At 55.9% G+C, this 24022-nt stretch overlaps 4 protein-coding genes across 10 annotated transcripts; 2 read left to right on the top strand and 2 right to left on the bottom strand.

The window, feature by feature from the left end:
• Window positions 1–1071: 1071 nt before the first annotated feature.
• On the bottom strand, window positions 1072–7001 carry MPIG6B (megakaryocyte and platelet inhibitory receptor G6b). 7 transcript variants are annotated; one of them, XM_066359749.1, is made up of 7 exons: window positions 6981–7001; window positions 3569–3653; window positions 2812–3159; window positions 2557–2647; window positions 2192–2232; window positions 1972–2051; window positions 1072–1840 (listed from the first exon to the last, which is right to left on the bottom strand). In XM_066359749.1, exons 1-7 carry the CDS (start codon window positions 6984–6986, stop codon window positions 1736–1738), a joined length of 756 nt encoding a protein of 251 aa, XP_066215846.1. In that variant the 5' UTR covers window positions 6987–7001; the 3' UTR covers window positions 1072–1735. The 7 variants fall into 7 exon arrangements, with proteins under 7 accessions (XP_066215846.1, XP_066215848.1, XP_066215849.1 ...); XM_066359751.1 differs by lacking the exon at window positions 6981–7001 and adding an exon at window positions 6171–6908; XM_066359752.1 differs by lacking the exon at window positions 6981–7001 and adding an exon at window positions 6457–6908.
• LY6G6C (lymphocyte antigen 6 family member G6C) lies at window positions 5658–8439 on the top strand. Its single transcript, XM_066359757.1, has 3 exons — window positions 5658–5813; window positions 7215–7325; window positions 7776–8439. The coding sequence occupies exons 1-3, from the start codon at window positions 5759–5761 to the stop codon at window positions 7988–7990; spliced, it is 381 nt and encodes a 126-aa protein (XP_066215854.1). The 5' UTR covers window positions 5658–5758; the 3' UTR covers window positions 7991–8439.
• Window positions 8440–16375: 7936 nt separating this feature from the next.
• On the top strand, window positions 16376–17869 carry LOC136389618 (lymphocyte antigen 6G6e-like). Its single transcript, XM_066361459.1, has 3 exons — window positions 16376–16499; window positions 17137–17262; window positions 17384–17869. The coding sequence occupies exons 1-3, from the start codon at window positions 16448–16450 to the stop codon at window positions 17605–17607; spliced, it is 402 nt and encodes a 133-aa protein (XP_066217556.1). The 5' UTR covers window positions 16376–16447; the 3' UTR covers window positions 17608–17869.
• A 1964-nt stretch (window positions 17870–19833) lies between these two features.
• Window positions 19834–23723, bottom strand: LY6G6F (lymphocyte antigen 6 family member G6F). Its single transcript, XM_066361458.1, has 5 exons — window positions 23640–23723; window positions 22826–23155; window positions 22479–22742; window positions 20212–20367; window positions 19834–20058 (listed from the first exon to the last, which is right to left on the bottom strand). Exons 1-5 carry the CDS (start codon window positions 23695–23697, stop codon window positions 19988–19990), a joined length of 879 nt encoding a protein of 292 aa, XP_066217555.1. The 5' UTR covers window positions 23698–23723; the 3' UTR covers window positions 19834–19987.
• Window positions 23724–24022: the final 299 nt, after the last annotated feature.

Raw genomic sequence — 24022 nt, 5'->3', positions numbered from 1 at the left:
CAATCATCAGTTTTTCATTGTGGCACCTTAGTTGTTCATTGATTGCTTTCTCATATGTGCCTTAACTGCGGGCCTTCAGCAGACCGAGTAACCCCTTGCTCGAGCCAGTGACCTTGGGTCCAAGCTGGTGAGCTTTTGCTCAAACCAGATGAGCCCGTGATCAAGCTGGCGACCTCGGGGTCTCGAACCTGGGTCCTCAGCATCCCAGTCTGACGCTCTATCCATTGCGCCACCACCTGGTCAGGCAGGAACTCACAATTCTTGAACATTTCTTACAAAGGGACATACAGGTTGTGATGGAACAAATTCACAAGAGGTTATTGCTATGAGAGAAATAAGGGAACTCCCAGGGCATCAAAATGTATGCAGGTGGCAAAGAGGGTCAGGAATGGCTTCTGGGAAGGCTACACTTGAACTGAGTCCTGAGAATAAATAAGAATTAGCCAGGCAGGTAGCGAGGAGGAGGGAAAAAAGCAATCCACGGGGAAGGAATTGCACTGGGCAAAGGCATACAGCATTTGGGGCCCAGGGAGAATTTCTCTAAGGCTGATGACATGTTGTAGGCATGTGATATGACCAAGATAAGCCTGAAGAGCATGCCGAGAGCTGTGGCACCTTGTACCCAAGGCCAGAGTCCATGGGCCCAGAGCTGAAGGTTACCAAAAGAAATACTACGGATCTGAAATACAGACTGTCAGAGCAGGATAGAATTTGGGGAGGATCCTTCTGGCTTCAGGGAGGAGGGTGGGAGGATGAGGCGAGGCTATGAGCAACCCAGGGAAAAAAAGAGTACATTCAGGGCCTACCCCCCCGCCCCGCCCCCCCTGCACTAGGAGCAAAGGAGGGTGTGGCTTTTACAGTGACGTTACAAGAGGTGGCAGGACTTGGTTAATTGTGGGAGTGAGAGGAAGCAGGTCTGCATGACTCAGTTTCTGGCTTGGGCAACAAGGTTGATCAGGAGATAATACAGAGGAGGATTAAGTGAGGAGGCTTGGCAGATGAGAGTGAGTTTTTAGACATGCCGTGTGCAAAATGCGTCCAGCCAGCTAGGCAGGGAGGTCTGAGGGACAGCCTGGCAATCTCATACTTGAGATCTGAGCTGGAAAGAGTTCCCGGGTATCATCTGTCTCTGTGAGGAAGGGTAGCTTTCCGGGAGAGGAAGAAGGCAGATGAAGAAAGGGACACATCTAGAACAGTGGGGGATGCCATGGGGGTAGGGAGAAAGGAAGATGAGTCCGGAAGGAAGACATCAGCGTTAAAGAAAAGCAGCTTAAAGAAAGGAGTAATTGAAGGCCAAGCCAGGTGAATGCTAAAAATGTCTCCTGGGTGTGGCCATTAGGACATCACTGGTAATCTCATGGGAGTGGCCCGAAAGAGATGGAGGAGACAGGTGTGGGCCCCAGGTTCAAGGAGCTTGTCTGGAAGGGAGGGAAGAGATGGGACCACTCTGTAGGGGTGGCCGTGTCTTAAGATGGGGAGACAGGCCCAGGTGAGGTTTAGAGAGGACATCAGTGGTGAAGGAGACCGGAATGTTGTAGGAGAGGACGTAGCTAGCTAATGGAGCAGGGTCAGTGGCAGAGAAAGCCTGGAAGCCAGGTCTCCCCGCTCCCCATCTCCTGACTGCTGATTTCTATCCCATGGTGCCTTTCATCTCCAGGGAGAGGCAGAGAGGGATTGAGCAGTTATGGAGAGCCGGGAGGCCCAAGCTTGTGGTGCTGGGAGGAAGGGCTTTCCTTCAAACTACAACCGCGTAGATGGTGGAGGAATCAGCGGGGACCAACGGGGACACGCGGCAGGACCTTCTGAGGGCCATGTGATCCAGGTCGGCGTAGAGCAGGATCTGAAAGGTGGAGAGGAAGGCAGCACTGGCTCAGAAGTGGGACTCCTGGGCGACCCAGGCCTCTGTTCTCTCCTAGTCCACTTTTTTTTAGGGCTTCTGGCCAGTCCCCTTTCCCATCCCCAGGTCCTTACCGGCTCCGGGTCCCGGTCCCCGGCAGTCTTGGGCTCCTCCTCCCTGACTGGCCTCGGAGGCTCGGTTTTCACTAGTGGAGCTATGTGAGGGGGACAGAGCTGAAGGATTGAGATAAAGTGACCACCTGGTCTGCTCCCGGCAAGAGCTCAGACTCAGGAAGAATTGAGGGGTGGGGAGTGTGCGGATAGGAGAAGGGGAATGGGGTGGAGTTAGGCTCACCGAATCTGGGGAGTGGATCAAGCAGGTGCGGGCGCGAGCGCCTGTAAGGGATGTGCAATAGTCTTTGAGAACCACCAGTCTCGTCTGGCTTGTGCTTGTCCTCGGCTACGGGCCAAACACAACCGTACAACCTGCAGGGTCTGGCCGATAAAACAGCGTAGGCTCCAATCCCACAGGTCTGCCCACGCTCTGATCCCGCCTATAGTAGCTTCGCTTCCCAAGACAGGGCTCCACTCACCACCAGCCTGCAGCCCTGCCCGCAAGTTCTGACCTCCGCAATTCTCCAAACCACACCCAGGGCCCCAGATCGTCTGTGAACACCCTGCTCCGCCCCCCCTCCCTCCGGCCGCGCCTCTCCAGCTCACCTGCGCTGCCAGCAGACCACGCCCAGTACTCCGAGTCCTAGCAGCAGCCCCGCGCCCAGCAGCGGGATCAGGAGCTGGGGATACACTGACCCTGGGGGAACGGAGAAAGGGGGTAGTGAATACCGAGGCCAGGGGTGCAAGGACAGACAGCCAGCTCTCCTGCTCCGGAGTCCCCAGTCAAGCCCCCCACCTAGCCCCCAGTTTGGGATAGGTGTCAGGATTAAGCCCCCGCTGGGCGCGAAGGCTTCGACCTACCCTGGCTAGGCCCCGGGGCCTTGCAATCGGCCCCGTCGCCCAGCACTTGAAGCATCGTACGGCTCTCGTCCTCGTGGCGGCCCCTGCAGATAAAGGTGCCCGAGTCCCCCGCGCTCAGGAGCAGCTCAAGCCGCCGGATGCCAGGGTCCAGAGCGCGCAGGCGGCCAGCGAAGGGCTGCGCAGGAGACACTGTGGGGGTCCCGCTGGAGGAGGCCCACAGGATCGGGCGGCGTCCTTTGGACAGGCCCTTGCAGGCTGGGAAGCTAGGCGCCCAGGCCCAACGGATGGGGTGCGAGACCCCTGCGCAGGAGAGATTCACCCGGTCCCCTGGGTGGCCGTCCAGGGAAACTAGGGGAGACCCGGAGGTGGTTAGGGCAAGTCCACAGACAAGACTACCCACTCCCTCCGGACTCCTCCGTCTCCCCTCCCCTCCTCTCTGCCATCCCATCATCCTGGATCTTCTCACACGCACCCCACTCCCCCGCGGCCCCTGCCCCGTGCCTCAGTCGTTCCTCTGTCACCCCCAACTTTCCCAAGGATGGCTTACCGGGGGGGTCCCCCTGGGCCCTGCACAGCAGCAGCAGTAAGAGCTGCAGGACCAGGGCCATGGCTGGGATGTGGTGGGGAGGGGAGGCGAGTGAATCAGCGGAGGAGACCGGAGGGAAACTGCGGGGTGGCGGGGTCTGGGGGCTCCGATAAGCGGGGCGGGGCCGCCAGCTGCCCGGAAGCTCACAGCCCTCAAACAGGGCTGACTTACAATTTGTGTTCCGTTCACACAAGCATTTTCGCATCGTGTTCTGGACCCGGGCTGAGTTCAAATACCGACTTCGCCATTCCACCATCTGTGAGGTGTGATCAAGGCGTTTATTTCTCTGGGCCTGTTTGCTCATCTGTTAAAAGCACCTACGTTGTAGAGCAGGGGTCCCCAAACTACAGCCCTAGGGCCACATGCGGCCCCCTGAGGCCATTTATCAGGCCCCCCGCCGCACTTCCGGAAGGGGCACTTCTTTCATTGGTGGTCAGTGAGAGGAGCATAGTTTCCACTGAAATACTGGTCAGTTTGTTGATTTAAATTTACTTGTTCTTTATTTTAAATATTGTATTTGTTCCCGTTTTGTTTTTTTACTTTAAAATAAGATATGTGGGCCCTGGCCGGTTGGCTCAGCGGTAGAGCGTCGGCCTGGCTTGCGGGGGACCCGGGTTCGATTCCCGGCCAGGGCACACAGGAGAAGCGCCCATTTGCTTCTCCACCCCCTCCCCTCCTTCCTCTCTGTCTCTCTCTTCCCCTCCCGCAGCCAAGGCTCCATTGGAGCAAAAATGGCCCGGGCGCTGGGGATGGCTCCTTGGCCTCTGCCCCAGGCGCTAGAGTGGCTCTGGTCGCGGCAGAGCGACGCCCCCTGGTGGGCAGAGCGGTTGCCCCTGGTGGGCGTGCCGGGTGGATCCCAGTCGGGCGCATGCGGGAGTCTGTCTGACTGTCTCTCCCCGTTTCCAGCTTCAGAAAAATACAAAAAAAAAAGATATGTGCAGTGTGCATAGGGATTTGTTCATAGTTTTTTTTATAGTCCAGCCCTCCAATGGTCTGAGGGACAGTGAACTGGCCCCCTGTGTAAAAAGTTTGGGAACCCCTGTTGTAGAGAAATGTGAGAACGGAAGACAAACACCGAAAAACGCCTAGAGCAACGGCTGAGCCACAGGCACAAGAAGTACCTGCTATGATAATTACCATTTCTACTGTCATTGTAGCTTCTACCTCATCTCTCTCTGCTCACACTGTCCCCCTCTGCCACAGCTCCTCCCGAACAGGCACACGAAGTACCTGCTATGATAATTACCATTTCTACTGTCATTGTAGCTTCTACCTCATCTCTCTCTGCTCACACTGTCCCCCTCTGCCACAGCTCCTCCCGAACAGGCACACGAAGTACCTGCTATGATAATTACCATTTCTACTGTCATTGTAGCTTCTACCTCATCTCTCTCTGCTCACACTGTCCCCCTCTGCCACAGCTCCTCCCAAACAGGCACACGAAGTACCTGTTATGATAATTACCATTTCTACTGTTATTGTAGCTTCTACCTCATCTCTCTCTGCTCACACTGTCCCCCTCTGTCACAGCTCCTCCCAAACAGGCAGGTTCTGGCCTTCTGGCCGGGGAGGTGCTTTGGAGCAGGTGCACGTGCCCCAGGCTCGGGACTGGACTGGCCCTCACCCGGCTGGTGCAACCAGAGGCTAAGCCAAGCCCTGGGGAGCCGGGGCAGGATCCTGGGAACCTTTGGGGAGCCTGAGGCGGCAGCCCCTCCTAGTGGGCAGCCCCGGCCCATGCCTCTGCTGCAGTGACATCACAGAAACACTTGGTGATATCAAACCTTACTCCCTAATCCTGTGGATGAGCAGGGGTTGGGAAGACCAAACTGGGGGGAGAGGGGGGCTGAACCGAGATGAATTTGGCTCTCCTTCCATCCAAAATCTCTGCCCACACGTTCTACCAGTGTCCCCCCAGGGACCCAAAATGGGCAGTCACCTTGGGCCACACCCATTGTCCATATCGCAGAAGCTACCACCCTGGCCCCTGTCCCATCGCAGCGGCATTTGGTGAGGCTTCTTCAGAAGACTGGGCAGGCAGGGCTGTCTGGGCCAGGAGGGGTATATGATTCTGAAACCCAGAACCCGAATGGCCCACCTGGGCTCCCGCCCTTCCTGCCACGCCCTCTCCTGCCTGCTTCTCCATCCCCACTCCCCCATCCAGGCCAGTCTAGCCCCTCCCCAGTCCCCATCTTTTCCTCAGTCAGCCTTGCATTAATGGGGAAGGAGGGGCCACCAGAGGCAGGGAAGGGAGGGACTGTTGGGATTATAAATTCCAAAAAGGCCACTCAACTCCCAGAGCTGGGTCCTGGGAAGTCGACTCTGTCAGCTGCCGCCATCCCTCCCTTTCTCCGGATCCTCACCATGAAAGGCCTGTTGCTGCTCACCTGGTCTTCTTTGCTCTGCTGCTGGGTCTCAGGTGAGCTCCTGGGGCCCCAAGGACCTGGTTCACCTGGTCAGGACTTTTGTACCCTGTCCCACCCATGGCACTATACACAACCCGCGACTCAGGGTTCCAAGCACCCCTGGCCCCCATTGGCTGATTTCTCCTGGTCTTCCAGAACCAGGCCTCCCTGTGACAGGATCCTTGCTCCATTTCTCAAGGACCACGTCTGCATCTTTCAAACTCCTTCCCACCTCCAAGACCCACTCTCTATCTAGCCAGGGTGCCAGGTCCCCTGTTCCCCACTGCAAGGTGCCCTCTTCTTGGAAACCCTGATGTCCAGTTCCCCTGCCAGCCCCACTGCCACACAAAACTCTCCAGAGTCAAGCTCACCTGCTTTCTCCTCTGTTCACCTGCCCTCAGCAGGGTGTCCTCCCAGAAACCTAGGCGTCCAGCCTGGACCTTCTTTTGCACCCTACCTGGTCATCTACTCTATCAGGGACTTCTTCCTGCTCAGTCCTTCAAGCAGTAGCCTTTCCTATTTTCCCCTTGCTCCTCCTTGGGGCACATGGCCCCAAGAACACAAGCTTTCTGGAGGGTGCCAGGACCTCTTAGAACACCCTGGGGAACCAGGAAGCTTTGCCTGGCCCGCTAGGGAGGGAATACCAGGGCTGCTCACCCCCAGGGTGAGGTGTCTTTCACTAAAGGGCAGTCACAGTCTTTTTCACCCTTGGACCGAATCCCTCCTTCACCAAACCTTCCATGCTCAGATCTTCAATGAGCCGAGGCAGGAATTTCGGGGGTGCCATGTGCTGTGCCTAGGCGGAATCTGATGATTTGTCTCCTGGATAGTATTCTTTTCAACCAGAGAGCTCCGGGGGAGAGAGGACTCAACCCTGGTCTGGTTCCTCTGCCCACACTCTTGGCGGGCCCAGCAGGTGAAGAGTAAATTGCTAAAGTTGGCTATAGGGTGGCTTTCTTGCCAGCCTCAAGCTCTAAGCCATACCTGCATGTGTTTATATCCTCCTCGGTTTTTACTTTTAATATTTCTTCCTGCTTCAAGTTTCGGCTTGTCACCTCTTCTAAATTATTTTCATCTTCTCCCCCACCTCCCCCACCCTATGGAATCGTCACTTTCCCTTCGTCACCAGTATCATGCATCATGTTGTATTGTTGGTGGTGGCCCTGCCCCTCCTGACTCACCCCCATGTGGAGCGGTGTGGAGGAAGGTATTTGGGTGTGGGCCGTTCCCAGAGGCACAGTGCACCCTCAACCCACCTCCACTTTCTCTCTTTCGCTCACCTGCTCCATCCCTGTCAGACCAAACAGGTCAGAGCACCTACCCCCATCAGCTGGGCTTCACCCTGTCCCTGGGCCTGGCTCCGCCCCAGGTGAGTCAGACACCCCATCACCTCCGCTTGGCTTGTGTCTTCCCAGCTGACATTCGCTGTCACTCCTGCTACAAGGTCCCTGTGCTGGGCTGCGTGGACCGGCAGTCCTGCCGCCTGGAACCAGGACAGAAATGCCTGACAACAAATGTGTACCTTGGTAACACCCCCCCCCTTCTTTAGTGGGGACAGGGGGCCGCTAGGAGACTCTGTCTGGGGGCTAAGACTGAGATGGAACCGAGAATGACAGCAGTGAGGACATTTGGCCAAAAAGTTATGACGGGCCAGACCCCATTTGTGGATTGTTTCAATTCATGTTCATGACCACCCTATAATGTGGCCGTTAGTCTTCTTCTGAGGAAACAGGCTTAGAAAGAAAGAAACAGTAACAAGTCCAAAGCCTCATGGCCTGGCAAGTGATAGGACCAGGGTTGGGGGCGGGGTCTGGAGGTGCAGGAGGGAGGTCAGACTGAGCAGAGGTTCAGAAGGGGAAAGCCTGGGCAGGGCTGGGAAGGAAGGACCCGGGGTGGGTGCGTGGCGGAGGGAGGTAGTCACAGGTACCCTGGGCGCCCATCCCGGCTGACACACCCCTGCCCACTCCTGCCCCCAGGCAAGATGTGGGTTTTCTCCAACTTGCGCTGTGGTACACCGGAAGAGCCCTGTAGGGAAGCCTTCAACCAAACCAACCACAAGCTGGGCCTGACCTATAATACCACCTGCTGCACCAAGGACAACTGCAACAGCCCGGCCCCGCGGCCCACGCCGGCCCTGGGCCTGGTCCTCCTGGCCTCCTCGGCCGGCCTTGGCCTCTGGCTGCTGCACTGACGCTCACTCTACGGCGGCCCCTGCTCCCCACCCTTAGCCTGAGCCTCTCTCCCCAGGTCCCCAGGTCCCCTGGCCTCCCGCAGGGATCGCTCCCAAGCTCCCTTTGCTGGGGAAAACATTTCTCCGACCCTTCATGGTCCTTTAATTAGACGGTGGTCTCCGTGTCCATCATTCCCCCCCACACCCTCCGTCCCCCTCCCGTGTCCCTCTCGACCACTCCAGAGCCTCCACTGGGCCCAGGTTGTTTCCTGCACTTTCCCATACCCCGCTTACGAGCGAGCGAGCGACTGGGACCTGCAATGGGGCTTCTGTCCTGTCCCCAGTGAAGGCTCTGAGGAGAGACCTGATGACCTCGCTGTATGGGTCTGATACCCCGCACCCTGCCTGCCCGGACTACCCCTCTCCCTCTTCCCCCTTCCCATTTTGATGAATAAATATCCGTCTTATAAGTGGTGCGTTTATTATCGGAAGGCCCAGTGTCAGAGGGGCCCCCTCCCCGAAAACAGCACCTTCGCCACCCACCCTTTACCCAAGAACCCTTCAGGGAGTTTCCCCCGGAAGGCTGAGCTGGGACAAACGGAGAAACAGGTTTTTCTGGCCTCTGTCCTCCCTTCTAGTATCTGAGCATGGCACACAGGTCCCAGTGTTTGAAGAAACAATTCTTATCTCAAATTTAGGCCACACCCCTAAAGTCCTGCCAAGCAAGAGGTGCAGCCTGGCCCGAGCGCTCCCCTGAAAAGGGTAGGAGAGTCGCCTGCAGAAGAGACCGGGGACCCGGTTACTGAGGGGGCGCTGAGTGACCCGCCTATCACAGGGTTACAGTTTATCTCCTTTCGCAATTCAGAAGCGTCCTATTGGGAGCCACTTTGCAAATGCCTGAAAGGAGAACCAACCCAGACAAACAAGCTCATTGATTCTCTGAGAACCCCGCCCAGCCCAGGCCCTTTTTCTGAGTGAGCGCCATTGCTAGGGAGGGTTCCCTCTAACAACAAGATCTAGGAGTAACACAGGGCCGATTCTCCATTGTCTTTGGGGTTGGGTCGGTAAGGGGTGTGTCATTATAAATTAAGCCCATTGATGCTTAGTAACCCCAAACTAGAGCCTGAATGCCCCTCATATGACTCCTGCAGCCCTCCCATCAACAAAAGAGAGGTGGAATTTCCCAGTCAGCTCTGCAGCGGCAGGCAGGAAGGTTCCAATGGCTCACAGAGGAGTGCGTGTCACCTCAGAGCTCCTTCAACCCCTTGCTCCCTTCCTGGGCTCTATTCCCACACCACCTCCACTGTCTGGGAGAGACCCAGGCCAGGGCCCCAGTCCGAGCCATAGGGCTGTCGCACAGGTCCCCCATGCAGCAGTCCCTGCGGGGTGTGTAAATCAAGTCTTCCACCAGCTCTGTTTCCACTTGATTGCAGTGATGGGCCACCAGATGGCTGGATGGTGAAGAGACAAGGTCACCGAGGCTCAGAGAGAGAATAAGAAGAGGTGTTAGGCCTGACCTGTGGTGGCACAGTGGATAAAGCGTCGACCTGGAACACTGAGGTCGCCGGTTCAAAACCCTGCACTTGTCTGGTCAAGGCACATATGGGAGTTAATGTCTCCTGCCCCCCTCCCCGTTCTCTCTCTCTCCTCTCTAAAATGAGTAAATAATAAAGAAAAAAAAAAAAAAAGAAGAGGTGTTAGCCTCCTGGTTGGAGGACTTGCTCTTCCCTACCTTCTAGCGAAGAGCGGACGATTTAAAAAAAAAAAATATTTCATTTATTCATTTTAGAGAGGGAGATAGAAAGATAGGGAAGGCCCTGGCCAGTTGGCTCAGTGGTAGAGCATCGGCCTGGCGTGCGGAAGTCCCAGGTTCGATTCCCGGCCAGGGCACACAGGAGAAGCACCCATTTGCTTCTCCACCCCTCCCCCTCTCCTTCCTCTCTGTCTCTCTCTTCCCCTCCCGCAGAGAGGCTCCATTGGAGCAAAGATGGCCCGGGCACTGGGGATGGCTCTGTGGCCTCTGCCCCAGGCGCTAGAGTGGCTCTGGCGACGCCCAGGATGGGCAGAGCGTCTCCCCCTGGTGGGCGTGCCGGGTGGATCCCTGTCGGTCGCATGCTGGAGTCTGTCTGACTGCCTCCCTGTTTCCAGCTTCAGAAAAAAGACAAAAAAAAACAAAACAAAAAAAACCAAAGAAAAGAAAGATAGGGAAGGAAGGAAGAACAGGAAGCATCAACTCCCATACAGGCCGGGGTTTAGAACTGGCGACCTCAGCATTCCAGTCAATGCTTTATCCACTCTGCCACCACAGGTCAGGCAACAGTAGATGATTTGAAGGAGTCCTAAGGGATTCTCTGCCTCCTCAAAAAACACCTCTGTAAAATCAAGCGACCAAAGTTAACATACTGACATTGTGAACTCCCCGATGAGATGCACTGAAAAGCATCGATATCACATCTACAGTATTCTTGCCAAAAGTTCATGACCTCAATCTAACCGTGAGACAATATCAGATAAATGCAAACCGAGGGACATTCTGTAAAAATAAGTTGTCAGGACTCTTCAAGAGCATCAAGATTATGGACATCAAAGACTCAGGGCTGTCACAGATTGGGGGCAGCTAAAAAGATAAGGGAGCTAAATGCAATGTGGGCCTTCGGTTTGGGTCCTGGAACAAGTGGCTAAATTGAATAAGGTCTGCAGATTAGTTAGTAGTGCATATCGTACCAGTGTTATTTTCTGATTTCGATAATTGTACAGTTAGCTCTTGAACAATACGGGTCCAATTAGACAAAGTTCCCCCCCCCCCATAAATATATAGTCAGCCTTCTGGGTTTTGCATCTGCTGATTAAGCCAAATACAGACTGAAAACTGTATTTTTGGTCCATAGTTGGGAATCCTTGGATACAGAGAGAAAGCTATACACATTGTTCTATGCCATTTTATATAAGGGACTTGAGCAATGGCATTCTGGCATCTGCAAGGGGTTAGGGGGGTGGTATACTGGACCCAGTCCCCTTCAGATACCAAGGGGTGGCTGTAGGTAAGTTGTGGGGGAGTCTGGCCTGAGGGGGTGCAGTGGATAAAGCGTCCGCCTGGAACACTGAGGTTGCCGGCTCAAAAGGCACATAAGACAAGTAACAAATAAACAACAAAAGTGAAACAACTATGAGCTGATACTTCTCACTCCCCTTACCCTCTTTCTTCTCTCTGTAAAATCAATAAATTAAAAATTAAAGCCTGGCCTGACCAGGCGGTGGGGCAGTGGATAGAGCGTTGGACTGGGATGCGGAGGACCCAGGTTCGACACCCCGAGGTCGCCAGCTTGAGCGCGGGCTCATCTGGTTGAAGCAAAGCTCACCAGCTTGGACCCAAGGTCGCTGGCTCCAGCAGGGGGTTACTTGGTCTGCTGAAGGCCCGTGGTCAAGGCATATATGAGAGGGCAATCAATGAATAACTAAGGTGTCACAACAAAAGGCTGATGATTGATGCTTCTCATCTCTCTCCGTTCCTGTCTGTCTGTCCCTATCTATCCCTCTCTCTGACTCTGTCTCTGTAAAAAAAATAAATAAATAAAATAAAGCCTGACCAGGCGGTGGCGCAGGGAATAGAGCGTCGGACTGGGATGCAGAGGACCCAGGTTCGAGACCCCGAGGTTGCCAGCTTGAGTGCGGGATCATCTGGTTTGAGCAAAGCTCACCAGCTTGGACCCAAGGTCGCTGGCTCGAGCAAGGGGTTACTTAGTCTGCTGAAGGCCCGCGGTCAAGGCACATATGAGAAAGCAATCAATGAACAATTAAGGTGTTGCAACGTGCAACAAAAAACTAATGATTGATGCTTCTCATCTCTCTGTCCCTGTCTGTCTGTCCCTGTCTATCCCTCTCTCTGACTCTCTGTCTCTGTCTCTGTAAAAAAAGTAAAATAAAAAAAAGTTTTTGGGGAGTCAAAAGTTATACATGAATTTTATACTGAGCTGGGTGGGTGCCTCTACCCCCCATGCTGTTCAAGGGTCAACTGTCCTATAGTTATCTAAATGTTAACAATAGAGGAAGTTGGGTGAAGAAGATACAGGAATTCTCTGTATCATCTTTACAACTTTTCTGTCAATCTAAATTTATTTCAAAATAATAAATGAAAACACACACATACGTCCCTGGCCGGTTGACTCAGCGGTAGAGTGTCAGCCCAGTGTGTGCAAATTCTGGGTTCGATTCTCCATCAGGGCACACAGGAGAAGCGCCTATCTGCTTCTCCATCCCTCCCCCTTCTCTCTTTCTCTCTCATTCTCCTCTCTCCCCCTTCCACAGTCATGTATCAAATGGCTTGAGCAAAGTTGGCCAGGGCACTAAGGATGGTTCCATGGCCTTGCCTTAGTTGCTAAAAATAGCTCGGGTGCCGAGCAACAGAGCAGCAGCCCCAGATGGGCAGAGCATTGCCCCCGCCCCCATAGAGGACTTGGCCTGGTAGATCCAGGTAGGAACGCATGCAGGAGTCTGTCTCTCTGCCTTGCTGCCTCTCAGTTAAAAAAAGAAAAGAAAAGAAAAGAAAAGAAAAGAAAAGAAAAGAAAAGAAAAAAAAGAAAAGAAAAGAAAAGAAAAAAAGAAGGCCCTGGCCGGTTGGCTCAGCGGTAGAGCGTCAGCCTGGCGTGCAGGGGACCCGGGTTCTATTCCTGGCCAGGGCACATAGGAGAAGCGCCCATTTGCTTCTCCACCCCCCCTCCTTCCTCTCTGTCTCTCTCTTCCCCTCCCACAGCCGAGGCTCCATTGGAGCAAAGATGGCCCGGTCTCTGGGGATGGCTCCTTGGCCTCTGCCCCAGGCGCTAGAGTGGCTCTGGTCGCAGCAGAGCGGTGCCCCGGAGGGGCAGAGCATCGCCCCCTGGTGGGCAGAGCATCGCCCCTGGTGGGCGTGCTGGGTGGATCCCGGTCGGGCGCATGCGGGAGTCTGTCTGTCTCTCCCCGTTTCCAGCTTCAGAAAAATACAAAAAAATAAAAAAAAATAAACAGAAGAAGAAGAAGACCACATATATCTCCCTGGTTCTTAGCCGATGCCAGAAAGTTGAAGTTTGGTTTAGTATTTTGGTTCCTGCTTTCAAGGGGCTGAGCTTTTTTTTACAAACACACGTGAACGAATTGGCCTACCCCGGAGAGCAAAGAGAAGGGCGGGCGCTGGGACCCCACGGACAGCAGACGGGGCGCCTGAGGGGCTCCGTGCTGGCGGCCAGAAAGGCCAGCAGCACCACCTGCCCAGACCCAGCCGGACCCAGACCCAGCTTGCTCTCCCCAGGCCCGGCCGGGTGTGCGCTGCAGGGAGCTGCCGCGGCCGCGGGGGCCCTCGCCACAGGTGGTCACCATCCCTTTGCAGGAGCTGCTGGGGCCTGCGCCACCTGCAGTCACAGCGCAGCCAGCGGGGTCCCGGCTGGAGAGAGGACGCGCTGGGCCCGGGCTCCCGGGGAAGCCGGCTGGCAGAGGGGCACTGGTCAGTGCGACGGGGGCCTTGGCTGCCTTCTTAGCCAAGTCAGCCTCCCCTGCCCCTCCCCCAGGGAGCTGAGAAACAGCCTCAGGAAGGGGGTTCGTTGTGTCCGCCCGGGTCAGCCGCGCCTCTCCCTTCCACCCCTCTCCCTCTCCCTGGCCCTGCGCTACCAGCTCACGCCCGCCTTGCCTTGGGCTTTATAGGGCAATAAAAAAGGAAGGAGAGAGTCTTCCTCGGGGGCACTGGGGCCCCGATGGGGACAGGGAGGAGCCGCCTCTGCCTCCTCTCCAGGAAGGAGAAAGCTCTCCGCACCCCCTAGGGTCCCCAAACTCCTCCGCCCTCAGCAGCGGTCCTAAGACACTGTCAGAGGATCCTCAACCGTCTTCCTTTTCCCACCGCGTGTCCGTGTCAGGTCGCTTTTCTTCATCCCCGCGAACCAAACCAACATAGCGCAGCAGCCTTGAACGTGGAAGTCGGTACAAAAACCCACCCATCTTCGCTGGGAAACAAGTTCTTTTCCACAAAAATAGGTTTTGTTTACACGTGGTAGGTTTATTATTTTAATTTTAAATTGAACCGATTCTAAATGTTCTGTTCTGGTTTCTAATAGAGTAAATGGTAATACAACACAAAGAAAAGTTCTTTGGGGGCAGGGAGTGTAGTGTGTGTGTGTTTGTAACTTTTTAAAAGTGTAAGTCCTGGCCGGATAGCTGGGCTGTTCAGAGCGTCATTGTGAAGCTCAGAGGTTGCTACTTCCATCCCAGGTCAGGGCACAGACAGGAATGGATTGAGGTTGGAAACTCCACACAGGCTCATCTGGCTTGAGTGAGGAATCACCCCATGGTCCCCATGGTTGCCGGCTTGAGCCTAAAGGTCACTGGCTTGAGCAAGGGGTCACTGGCTCAGCTGGAGCCCCCTCCATCATGGCTTATATGAGAAAGCAGTCAATGAACAACTAAAAGTGCCACAACTACAAGTTGATGCTTCTCATCTCTCTCCCTTCCTGTCTGTCTGTCCCTTCCTGTCTGTCTGTCCCTGTCTGCCCCCCACCCAACTAAAAAAAAAAAATGAGTGTAAAGAGGTCCTGAGATAAAAAATTTAAAGAGGGCCTGATCAGGTGGTGGCGCAGTGGATAGAGCATCAGACTGGGATGCGGAAGGACCCAGGTTTGAGACCCCGAGGTCGCCAGCTTGAGCGCCTGCTCATCTGGCTTGAGCAAAAAGCTCACCAGCTTGGACCCAAGGTCGCTGGCTGGAGCAAGGGGTTACTCGGTCTGCTGAAGGCCCGCGGTCAAGGCACATATGAGAAAGCAATCAATGAACAACTAAGAAGTCGCAACGCGCAACGAAAAACTAATGATTGATGCTTCTCATCTCTCTCTCCGTTCCTGTCTGTCTGTCCCTGTCTATCTCTGCCTCTGTAAAAAAAAAAAAAAAAGTTAGGAACACTACTGCTCAATGGAGGCCTGTCCCTCCTCTGCCCCCACCGCCCCGCCCACCCACCGTATCCTCCCGAGATAGTCCTGCCCTGATTCTCCAGATGTGGCTCTCCTCCTCCCCAGTCTCTTAACTCCTGTCTTCCAGACACTGCCACCACCCCCCAAATCTCATCCCTGCATTGCTTCCTGGGTTTTTTTTGTTTGTTTGTTTGTTTTGTTTTTTTTGTTTTTTTACATAGAGAGAGGGACAGACAGGAACAGAGAGAGAGATGAGAAACGTCAATCATTAGTTTTTCGTTGCAACACCTTAGTTGTTCATCGATTGCATTCTCATATGTGCCTTGACCACAGGCCTTAAGCAGACTGAGTAACCCCTTGCTCAAGCCAGCGACCGTGGGTTCAAGCTGGTGAGCTCTGCTCAAACTAGATGAGCCTGTGCTCAAGCTGGTGACCTCGGGGTCTCGAACCTGGGTCCTCTGCATCCCAGTCTGATGCTCTATCCACTGTGCCACTGCCTGGTCAGGCACTTCCTGGTCTTTATGACCTCCCCCACCTTGCCCCAGCAGAACATGTCCTACTTTCGTTTTTTTTATTTTTTGTATTTTTCTGAAGTGAGAAGTGGGGAGGCAGACAGACAGACTCCCCACATGTGCCTGACCAGGATCCACTCGACAAGCCCACCAGGGGGCGATGCTCTGCCCATCTGGGCCATTGCTCCATTGCAACTGGAGACATTCTAGCACCTGAGGCGGAGGCCATGGAGCCATCCTTTGCTCCAGTGGAGCCTTGGCTGCAGGAGGGGAAGAGAGAGACAGAGAGGAAGGAGAGGGGGAGGGGTGAAGAAGCAGATGGGCGCTTCTCCTGTGTGCCCTGGCTAGGAATCAAACCTGGGACTTCCACACACTGGACTGATGCTCTACCACTGAGCCAACTGGCCAGGGCCATATCTGACTTTCTGACCCCAAGCTTGACTAATTTTCTCTTTCTAGGTAATAGAGCTGGGGGATGGGGGTGGATAATAATGGGGTAGGGAGATTGAGGCCTGGAGGGGGGTCAAAGGGCTCTGAGGGGTGTGGGGCCCTCCTTTAAGCAGCTGGGCATGGTAGGTTGGGTGGGAAGAGGTTGTTGATTGCACACTCAAACAGATCTGGGCCGGGGCTGTTCAGAAGAGCGAGCCTGAGACACTCAGATACACAGAAGAGGGAAGAGAGAAAACCAAGAAGACCAGGGGAGAGTTAAGAGAGCAGAGAACAACTGGAAACAAGGGGGGGGGGCAAGTGGGCGGGAAGGTGATGGACATGCTGGAGCTCAGACACAGCTGGGAGACCGGAGAAGACCCTGACGGCAGGTCTCTCTCTGTAGAGGGCAGGGAGGTGTGGGGTGCAGGAGCAGAGGCCAGGGCCCTCCCGCTGGTCAGGCTGGTGAATCTGGTCCCGGTTCCACCCTCCAGCTTCACTCCCTGGGCGTGTTTGTTTACGGCTCCCTCCCTGTCTCACTCAGATGCTCCAACTTTCCAACCTGGGCTGCGGGTTACATTCTTCCAGACGCCTGAGCCTGAGCCCCGGGCCCAGCCATGGGCCCCTCCAGCGCTTTCCTCTGCATCTTGTCCTTCTGTGGGGTGTTGGGTAAGAGGGTGTTGGGGATCTCCCACAGCAGGGGGCTGGGAGCATGGCTAGGCTAGGGCGGGAGTTTACGGAGGAGCCTGACAGCTGGGGTGGGGGGCGGGGCAAGAAGGGAGTTGTAGGAGCTTTAGAAAGAGGGGCTACCAGGATGGCCTCAGGCCAGCTTAAAAGTGTTTTTCCAAAGCCACTGGAGAATAGTAGCTCTTCCTTGTGGCGTCTTTGACAAGCCCCTGTCGCCCCTCCTCTCATCTCTCGCTTCTGTGCTAGGCCCCTTGGTCAACCTCAGTTCCACGTTCTCTTCTGCCTTTGGCACCATCTGCTTAACGTCTCTGCCATCCCGAGTCGTCTCCGAGTTTCTTGGCTTCTGTTCGCACTATGTCTGTCACAGTCCCTGTATCCCTCCTGCCTCTGTGTCTTCCTCTTTCCCTCCCCTCCCTCCCTCCTCTGTGTCTGCCCCTTCGTGTCTCCCCCTCCATGTATCCCCCTCCGTGTGCCTGTCTCCTTCCATGTCACTGCTTCCTTCTCCCAGCTTTGCGTGTCATCTCTCCCGGTGCATCCCTGCCCCGGATCCTGGCTCCGGCTCTCGCCTGGCCTGTGCAGCCTCTCCTCCCTGCCCTGCTGATCTACACCCACCCCACAGGTCTCACCACCTCCACTGCCCAGGGGCGGCTCCTCTGCTACAGCTGCAGCTTCGCCAAACCCTGCTACCCTGTTCCCACGGAGTGTCAGGAGGGCGAAGCGTGTGGCGTCAGTGTGGGCACCTCAGGTAGGACTCTGGTCCAGTGCCGCTGCTGCAGGCCTCCCCACCCCCGTCCTTGTCCTTCCTGCCTTCCCTGCTGCCCCTGCCCGCTTCCTGCCCCTGCCTCAGCCTCTCCTGTGTCCCACAGAGCACAGCGAGACCATCCAGCGGAAAGGCTGCCTCCCAAAAGCCCAGTGCCTTCTGCCTGGCAATGCCACCTACTGGTCGCGCTCCTATGCTCTCCAGCACCACTGCTGCGACAAGGACCTGTGCAACGTGGCCGCCAAGCTGCAGCGGCTCCCCAGTGCCCTCCCTGCCGCCCTGCTCCTCGCCACCAGCGTCCTCTGGGGTGGCCACCTCCTCCTCCGCTGACCTCCCTTGGGCCCGCAGCCCTCGACCCAGGACTGTTCCACCACCGTCAGCGTGACTCCGGAAATACCTGCCCACAGGCACTTTGGAGACGCGGCCAAGAACTTGGTTTTGTACAGAGGCCGCAGAGACCTGCCCCCAACACCTTTGCGGACCCCTTCCAAGACCTGATTGCTCGGGCTCTGCTCTGGCCCCTACAGCCACCTGCTTAGCGCCGAGCCACATAAAACAAAACACCTGGTCTGTGTCTTTTGTCTTTTCTTGATGCCCATGCCCATTGTTTTCTTTCTTCTTCTTTTTTTTTTACACAGGGACAGAGAGAGTCAGAGAGAGGGATAGACAGGGACAGACAGGAACGGAGAGAGATGAGAAGCATCAATCATCAGTTTTTCATTGCGAGACCTTAGTTGTTCAGTGATTGCTTTCTCATATGTGCCTTGACCGCGGGCCTTCAGCAGACCGAGTAACCCCTTGCTCCAGCCAGTGACCTTGGGTCCAAGCTGGTGAGCTTTTTGCTCAAACCAGATGAGCCTGCGCTCAAGCTGACGACCTCGGGGTCTCAAACCTGGGTCCTCTGCATCCCAGTCCGACGCTCTATCCACTGCACCACCGCCTGGTCAGGCTTATGCCCATTGTTGATGCCCTCTTCCAGCCCCAGGGCTCTGGCAGGGCAGGCACGTGGCGGATGGAGATGTGGGTCCCAGGCGAGAGGATAAAAGGGACGCCGTGTGTGGAGAGAAGGGGAGTCTTGCTAGGGAAGGTTTATTTGGGGGGTCAGGAACTCAGGGGAGAGGCCTTGAGGAAGGATGAAGAGTAAATTTAATAATGTGGCTCCTGGGGCTCTGGTAACACTGCTGCCCACGTGCGTACACTGTGTGTGTGTGGTATGTGTGTGTGTGTGTGTGTGTGTGTGTGTGTTCTCTCTAAAAGCAAACTGCAGCTGCGGGGGGGGGGGGCGGTTTGCAGTGGGTGCCGGAACCTGGACCATAACTTTCACCTCACTATCCGCCCGCCCCTGTCACTGCCATCCTCCTCCTGCCCAGCTGAGCTGAAGCCCCTGCGGTGTGAAGGCTTCGGGTGAGACGCCTCCCTTCACCAGTGAGGCCCAAGCTGGAGCGGATGGATACACGAAAGGACGCCCTCCCCGCCCGTGGAGCTGCTCGTGAGGGTGTGGCTGTGCTTGTGAGGGGCACGGACGAGGTGGGAGCATCACCGGGCTCCCTGTCTCCCCAGCCCGGGCTGGTCCACGGTCCACAGACAGCCCAGCATGCAGCACCTCACCGGGCAGTCCAGCCTCCTGCCCCTGTGGACACTGACGCCCGGGAGATAGTGTGTGACAATGGGCTGCTCCGGAGGCCACAGCGGAGCGCCTAGGACAAGGAGGGTGACCGGGGCGGGGAGGGGAGGGGAGGGGTTGACCACCTTCCATCCGAGGCAGTCTGGGGTCCGATGAGAGCTGCTGGCTCTCGCTCCACCTCTCTTCTTTGCGAGGAGGGGGGCTCCGGCTTCATTTAGAGGCAACCTGAGTTTTTCCCCGTCCTCTCTGCCCCTCGACCCTCCCACGGTGTGCTTCTCTTTGTTCTCTCTCTCTCTGAACCTCTCAGCCCTTACTCCGATCTGAGTCTCTTCCCTTCTCTCTTTCACAGTCTCCGCCATTTGTCCTCTGGCTCCTCTACGCCCGGTTCTCCCCCGCTGGCCAAGTCCCTGGATCCCTCTGTCCCCTCTCTGCCCTTCCCCACCCCTCCTCACCCCCTGCCAGCTACGCCAGCACCCCTCAGTCTCATGGCTGCGGGCTCAGGGCCACCCTCACTGGCTGCTACAGATAGGAGACCACACTGTTTCATAAGTGACCTCAGGAAATAATGCTGCCCCAAGAGGTGAAGGACCCCCCCACATGCACACACACATGCATGCACACACACATGCACACACACATGCATGCACACACGTGCACACATACCTGCACGCACATACACGCACATGCACATGCACACGCGCATGCATGCACGCACACACGCACACACACACACACACATACACGCACACACGCATGCACGCACGCGCGCACACATGCATGCACACACAGCTGCCTGCTGGGGACCGGCTGGTCTGAGAAATGCCACCCTCACCCCCGCCCCCTCGCCAGGATTTTCAGGGAGTCCTTCAGGTGCCAGACGGCCGGGGAGACAGCCGGTGACTCTCCAGCAGGTGTCATCGAGATCATCTGGTCCTGAAGGCAGGCGGGCTGTGGGTTTTGTGAAACAGAGAGACGGTAGTCCAGACAGACAGGATATTTTCATTCCCCACCCCCTCAGGAGCCGGGACCTCACGTCCACCCCAACCCCAGTCCCCTCTGGGGTTTAAGCCCCTCCTCTTGTGTTCCTCACCTCAGCCGGGCCAAGTGGATGTTCTCATAGACCTGAATTTCAGGTTTGAACTGAGGAACCGAGGCATCTGGGGGGGGGGGGACGGTGGCAGAGAAGTCACCAGAGAACTCAGACCTGTGTCCCCGCCCCCTCCTCCCCCCCTGGAAAGGCAGAATGTGAGCCCAAGCCTCTGTCTCCCACCCACACGCTGCCTTCTTCCTTCTGGGAGGGCCGGACCTACCTCTGCGCTGAGTCCCCTGCGCCCTCCGCCTCCAGAGCGTGACGCTGAGGATCAGGATGGCGAGCCCCTGGCCCGCTGTGAAGGACAGCATCGCAATCCAGGGCGCATCCCAGCCCCTGGAAGGGACGCAGGGGGCCGGGGCGGCCTCCATGGAGCCTGCAGGAAGGGCAGACAAGAGGACAAGGGAGGAGGGAGTGAGGGGCTCTGTCCCTGGGCTCCAAACAGGCTTCCCACGTAGTCTGGTGGGCTCTCCCAAAATAAGACGTCATCAGTTTCCTTGCCCTCAGTTTCCGCCCCCATCCTGCCCGGTTCCAGGCCGCCTCTCAGCCTGACCCCGCGAGCCCACACGGATGGGGAGCGGTGATGCCTCCCCACACCCGACACGCGGACAGCTAACTCAGAGCTGTCCACACCTGTGGACACCGCCGGCCACACCTGTCATCTCTCCTCAGACCCTTCACAGTAAGTCACCCTCTCAAGAAAAAATAAAGCGCCTTTCGTATCTGCATCTTCCCTGTCACCCGCTGCGTCAGCGGAGTGCCCACCACAGGTGCTGTGGATGGAGAGGGAAGTAACGTCCACTTGTTGCCATTATTGACCTTTGCTCATTAAAATGATGGCCATTGGCTCCTCCCTCCTGCCTCGTCAATGGCTTGTTCCACATCTGATAGCATTCTTTCTCTGTATAGTTGACTTTCTTTTTTTTGGTAAAATGATTACATTTTTTTTTCCTTCTGCCCTCACTGTGTTTTTTTTTATTAATGTTTATTTTATTGATTTTAGAAGAGAGAGAGAGCGACAGGAACATTGATCTGTGCCCCGACCTGGGATCTAACTAGCAACCTCTGGACTTCAGGATGATGCTCCAACCAACCGAGTGAGCTGTCTGGTTAAGGCACAGGATCCCGGTCAACTGGTCAACCCCGTCTGGGGCTAATGCTCGAATCAATGGAGCTATCCTCAGCGCCCAGGGCCAATGCTCGAACCAATCAAGCCACTGGCTGTGGGAGAGGAGGAGGGAGAGAAAGGAGAGGGCGAAGGGGAGAGAAGCAGATGGTCGTTTCTCCTATGTGCCCGGACTCAGAATTGAGCCCAGTCCATCCATATGCTGAGCCAACACTCTATCCACTGAGCCAAGCGGCCAGGGCCTCTGTCTTCACTATTATATCCTTTCTTTTTTTTTTCTTTTTTTTTTGTGACAAGGACAGAGAGAGAGAGAGAGACAGAGAGAGGGACAGACAGGAACACACAGATAGGAAGAGAGAGATGAGAAGCATCAATTCTTTGTTGTGATACCTTAGTTGTTCACTGATTGCTTTCTCATATGTGCCTTGACCGGGAGGCTACAACAGAGTGAGTGACCCCTTGCTCAAGCCAGCGACCTTGGGTCCAAGCTGGTGAGCTTTGCTCAAACCAGATGAGCCCGCGCTCAAACTGGCGACCTCGGGGTCTTGAACCTGGGTCCTCCGCATCCCAGTCCGGCGCTTCATCCACTGCGCCACTGCCTGGTCAGGCTCGTATATCCTTTGTTCAAAAGGCAACTCCTCTAGCAATAATTCTTATTTTCTTCCTCTCTGCTATAGGATATTCCACACAAATCATAAGTTAACCTATTTCTTTTCTTTCTTTCTTTCTTTTTTAGACAGAGAGAGAGAGAGAGGGACAGGAAGGGAGGTGAGAAGCATCAACTCGTAGTTGCATCACTTTAGTTGTTCATTGATTGCTTCTCATATGTGCCTTGACCGAGGGCCTCAAGCTGAGCCAGTGATCCCTTGCTCAAGAGCCAGCGACCTTGGGCTCAAGCCCGTGACCTTTAGGCTCAAGCCAGCAACCCCACACTCAAGCTGGTGACCATGTGCTCAAGCTGGTGACCCCAAACTCAAGCAGGCAAGCCCACGCTCAAGCCAGCGACCTTGGGGTTTCAAACCCGGGACCTCAGCATCCCAGGTTGATGCTCTGTCCACTGCACCACCGATGGTCAGGTTGGTTAGCCTATTCCTAAACAATGGCATGTTCCACCAGAATTCTTCTCCCTCTTGGCTATGGTCTATTCCCCAAGAAACTTGACCTAAACCACCCCTTTCTTTGTTACAGATTCAGTCAATGAGAAAAAAGCCCCCCTCTTACAGGTAACAATCAGCTGCACCAGAAATCATCCCTTCTGACCTGGCTGATAACAAACTCACCTCCTCTCTTCCCTCCTCCTCTAGCCAGTAGGTGTGGCCGTGCCAGGGGAGCATCCCTTCCCGTGACCTCCCTCCACTTACCTGCCAGGCTGAAGCTGACCCCCTTGTTCTGAGGTATAAGGCAGCGGATGATCCTGGGCCTACGGCCCCTGGGCTCAGGAGGCCCCTCCCCGGGACACACCAAGAGCAGGGCAGCCCCCTCACTCCAGAAGGACTGAGCACGGCCTCTCACAGGACCCTTCCCCTCCAGCCAGGTCACAGAGTCCAGGCGTCTGGCAGGGACCACCGAGCACAGAAGGACAGAGCAGGGGGACCCATCTGCAGCCCTTGCAGACAGCTGGGATCCTGTGGGGAGAGAGGGAGCCCTCAGTCCCTGCTCGGGCTGCCCCATCGCCCCCGGTGGCCCCCGTCCGCCTGCCCCCACGCACCTCTGAGCACAGAGACATCATACACCCTCCAGTTCTGGTACTTGTGGCGCTGACCCAGCACGGCGCACCAGTACCGTCCGGCGTCTCCCTCCTTGGACCCGTCCAGCCACAGAGAGTAGTTCCCCAGCAGTTTGAGCCTGGGCTCCCTTCCAGGCCTCCCGGGGTCGGGGGCTGGCCTGGCCACTTGGACTTGGGTCACCAGGGCAGTGGAGGAGCCGGCTGCTGGGCTGCGGAACCAGGACAGCAGTTCGTCCCCCTGCAGGGCAGCTGGTAAGGGACATGGTAGCTCCATCGCCTCCCCCAAGGCCACATAGATGGCCTGGATTCTGTCTGTGGGGAGGGGCTGGTGTGAGTCTGGAGCCCTCCATCAGATCAGCAACCTCCCAATTCCATCTGCGACCCCTGGTTTCCTTTCCTTCTGAGGTCCCCCAGCGTGGATCCGGCCGTGAGCCCATTTCTCAAGGGACAGCTATAATAAAATGTGAGGTGGAGAGAGAAGGCAGGGGTATTCCTCCCCTCTCCCTCAGTGAGCGAGGGACTCTGAGGGCAAGAAGAAAGAGCTGGAACGGTGGACAGAGGCCCATGTCTCCTCCTCTCATTTTTCCTCTCCTGGAAGCACTTCCTCACCCATTCTTATTTTCTAGAGGAAACTGTACCCGACCTCGATCCTCAGGGTCCCTGGAACTTCCCCAAGATTAGAGACAGGGGGAGGTCCATTGGGGTAAATCTATCTTCTTGAATAAGACGCCTTCCTCAGGCTCCTAGGGAGAAATGGCAGCAATCCCTCCCAACCTCAGCGAATCCCTCTCCTTACCTGCGGCAGCCTGGGGGGACCCACAGAAGAGCAGAAGGAGGAGGGATAAGACTGCCATGGGGAGAGCCTTTCCAGTTCGCTTGCCTGGGAACTGGTGTCCCCAAAGATGAAGTAGAGCCCCGATAAAGGCCCACACTTCCTGGTCTGCAATGACACAGGCCTCTGGAAGGGATATGAATGCTGGGGAGATAAAGCCCAGCTCTAAGTCTAAGGACTCTATCCATCCGGCAACCTCTATCTGGAGTCAACTGAGCTATTCTCAGTACCTGGGGTCGACGGTCAGACCGCCGAGCTATCCTTAGTGCCTGGGGCTGATGCTCAGGCCAACTGAGCTATCCTCAGTGCCAGGCTGACATTCGAACTAATTGAGCCACTAGTGGCAT

This window comes from Saccopteryx leptura, chromosome 1 (assembly GCF_036850995.1).
Source record: "Saccopteryx leptura isolate mSacLep1 chromosome 1, mSacLep1_pri_phased_curated, whole genome shotgun sequence".
NCBI lineage: Eukaryota > Metazoa > Chordata > Mammalia > Chiroptera > Emballonuridae > Saccopteryx > Saccopteryx leptura.
The sequence above is the reverse complement of the archived record's forward strand: the minus strand, read 5'-3'. Positions and strand labels throughout refer to the sequence as shown.

Coding starts and splice junctions, on each gene's coding strand:
- LOC136389618 (XM_066361459.1), top strand. CDS start 16,448: ATGGGCCCCTCCAGCGCTTTCCTCTGCATCTTGTCCTTCTGTGGGGTG. Junction 16,500..17,136: donor GTCCTTCTGTGGGGTGTTGG/GTAAGAGGGTGT, acceptor CCCACCCCACAG/GTCTCACCACCTCCACTGCC. Junction 17,263..17,383: donor CGTCAGTGTGGGCACCTCAG/GTAGGACTCTGG, acceptor TGTGTCCCACAG/AGCACAGCGAGACCATCCAG.
- LY6G6C (XM_066359757.1), top strand. CDS start 5,759: ATGAAAGGCCTGTTGCTGCTCACCTGGTCTTCTTTGCTCTGCTGCTGG. Junction 5,814..7,214: donor GCTCTGCTGCTGGGTCTCAG/GTGAGCTCCTGG, acceptor GTGTCTTCCCAG/CTGACATTCGCTGTCACTCC. Junction 7,326..7,775: donor GACAACAAATGTGTACCTTG/GTAACACCCCCC, acceptor TCCTGCCCCCAG/GCAAGATGTGGGTTTTCTCC.
- MPIG6B (XM_066359749.1), bottom strand. Junction 2,648..2,811: donor GGCCCCGGGGCCTAGCCAGG/GTAGGTCGAAGC, acceptor CCGTTCCCCCAG/GGTCAGTGTATCCCCAGCTC. Junction 2,052..2,191: donor TGATCCACTCCCCAGATTCG/GTGAGCCTAACT, acceptor CCCCTCACATAG/CTCCACTAGTGAAAACCGAG.
- LY6G6F (XM_066361458.1), bottom strand. CDS start 23,697: ATGGCAGTCTTATCCCTCCTCCTTCTGCTCTTCTGTGGGTCCCCCCAG. Junction 23,156..23,639: donor GTCCCCCCAGGCTGCCGCAG/GTAAGGAGAGGG, acceptor CCCTCCCCACAG/ACAGAATCCAGGCCATCTAT. Junction 20,059..20,211: donor GCAGGGGACTCAGCGCAGAG/GTAGGTCCGGCC, acceptor CCCCCCCCCCAG/ATGCCTCGGTTCCTCAGTTC.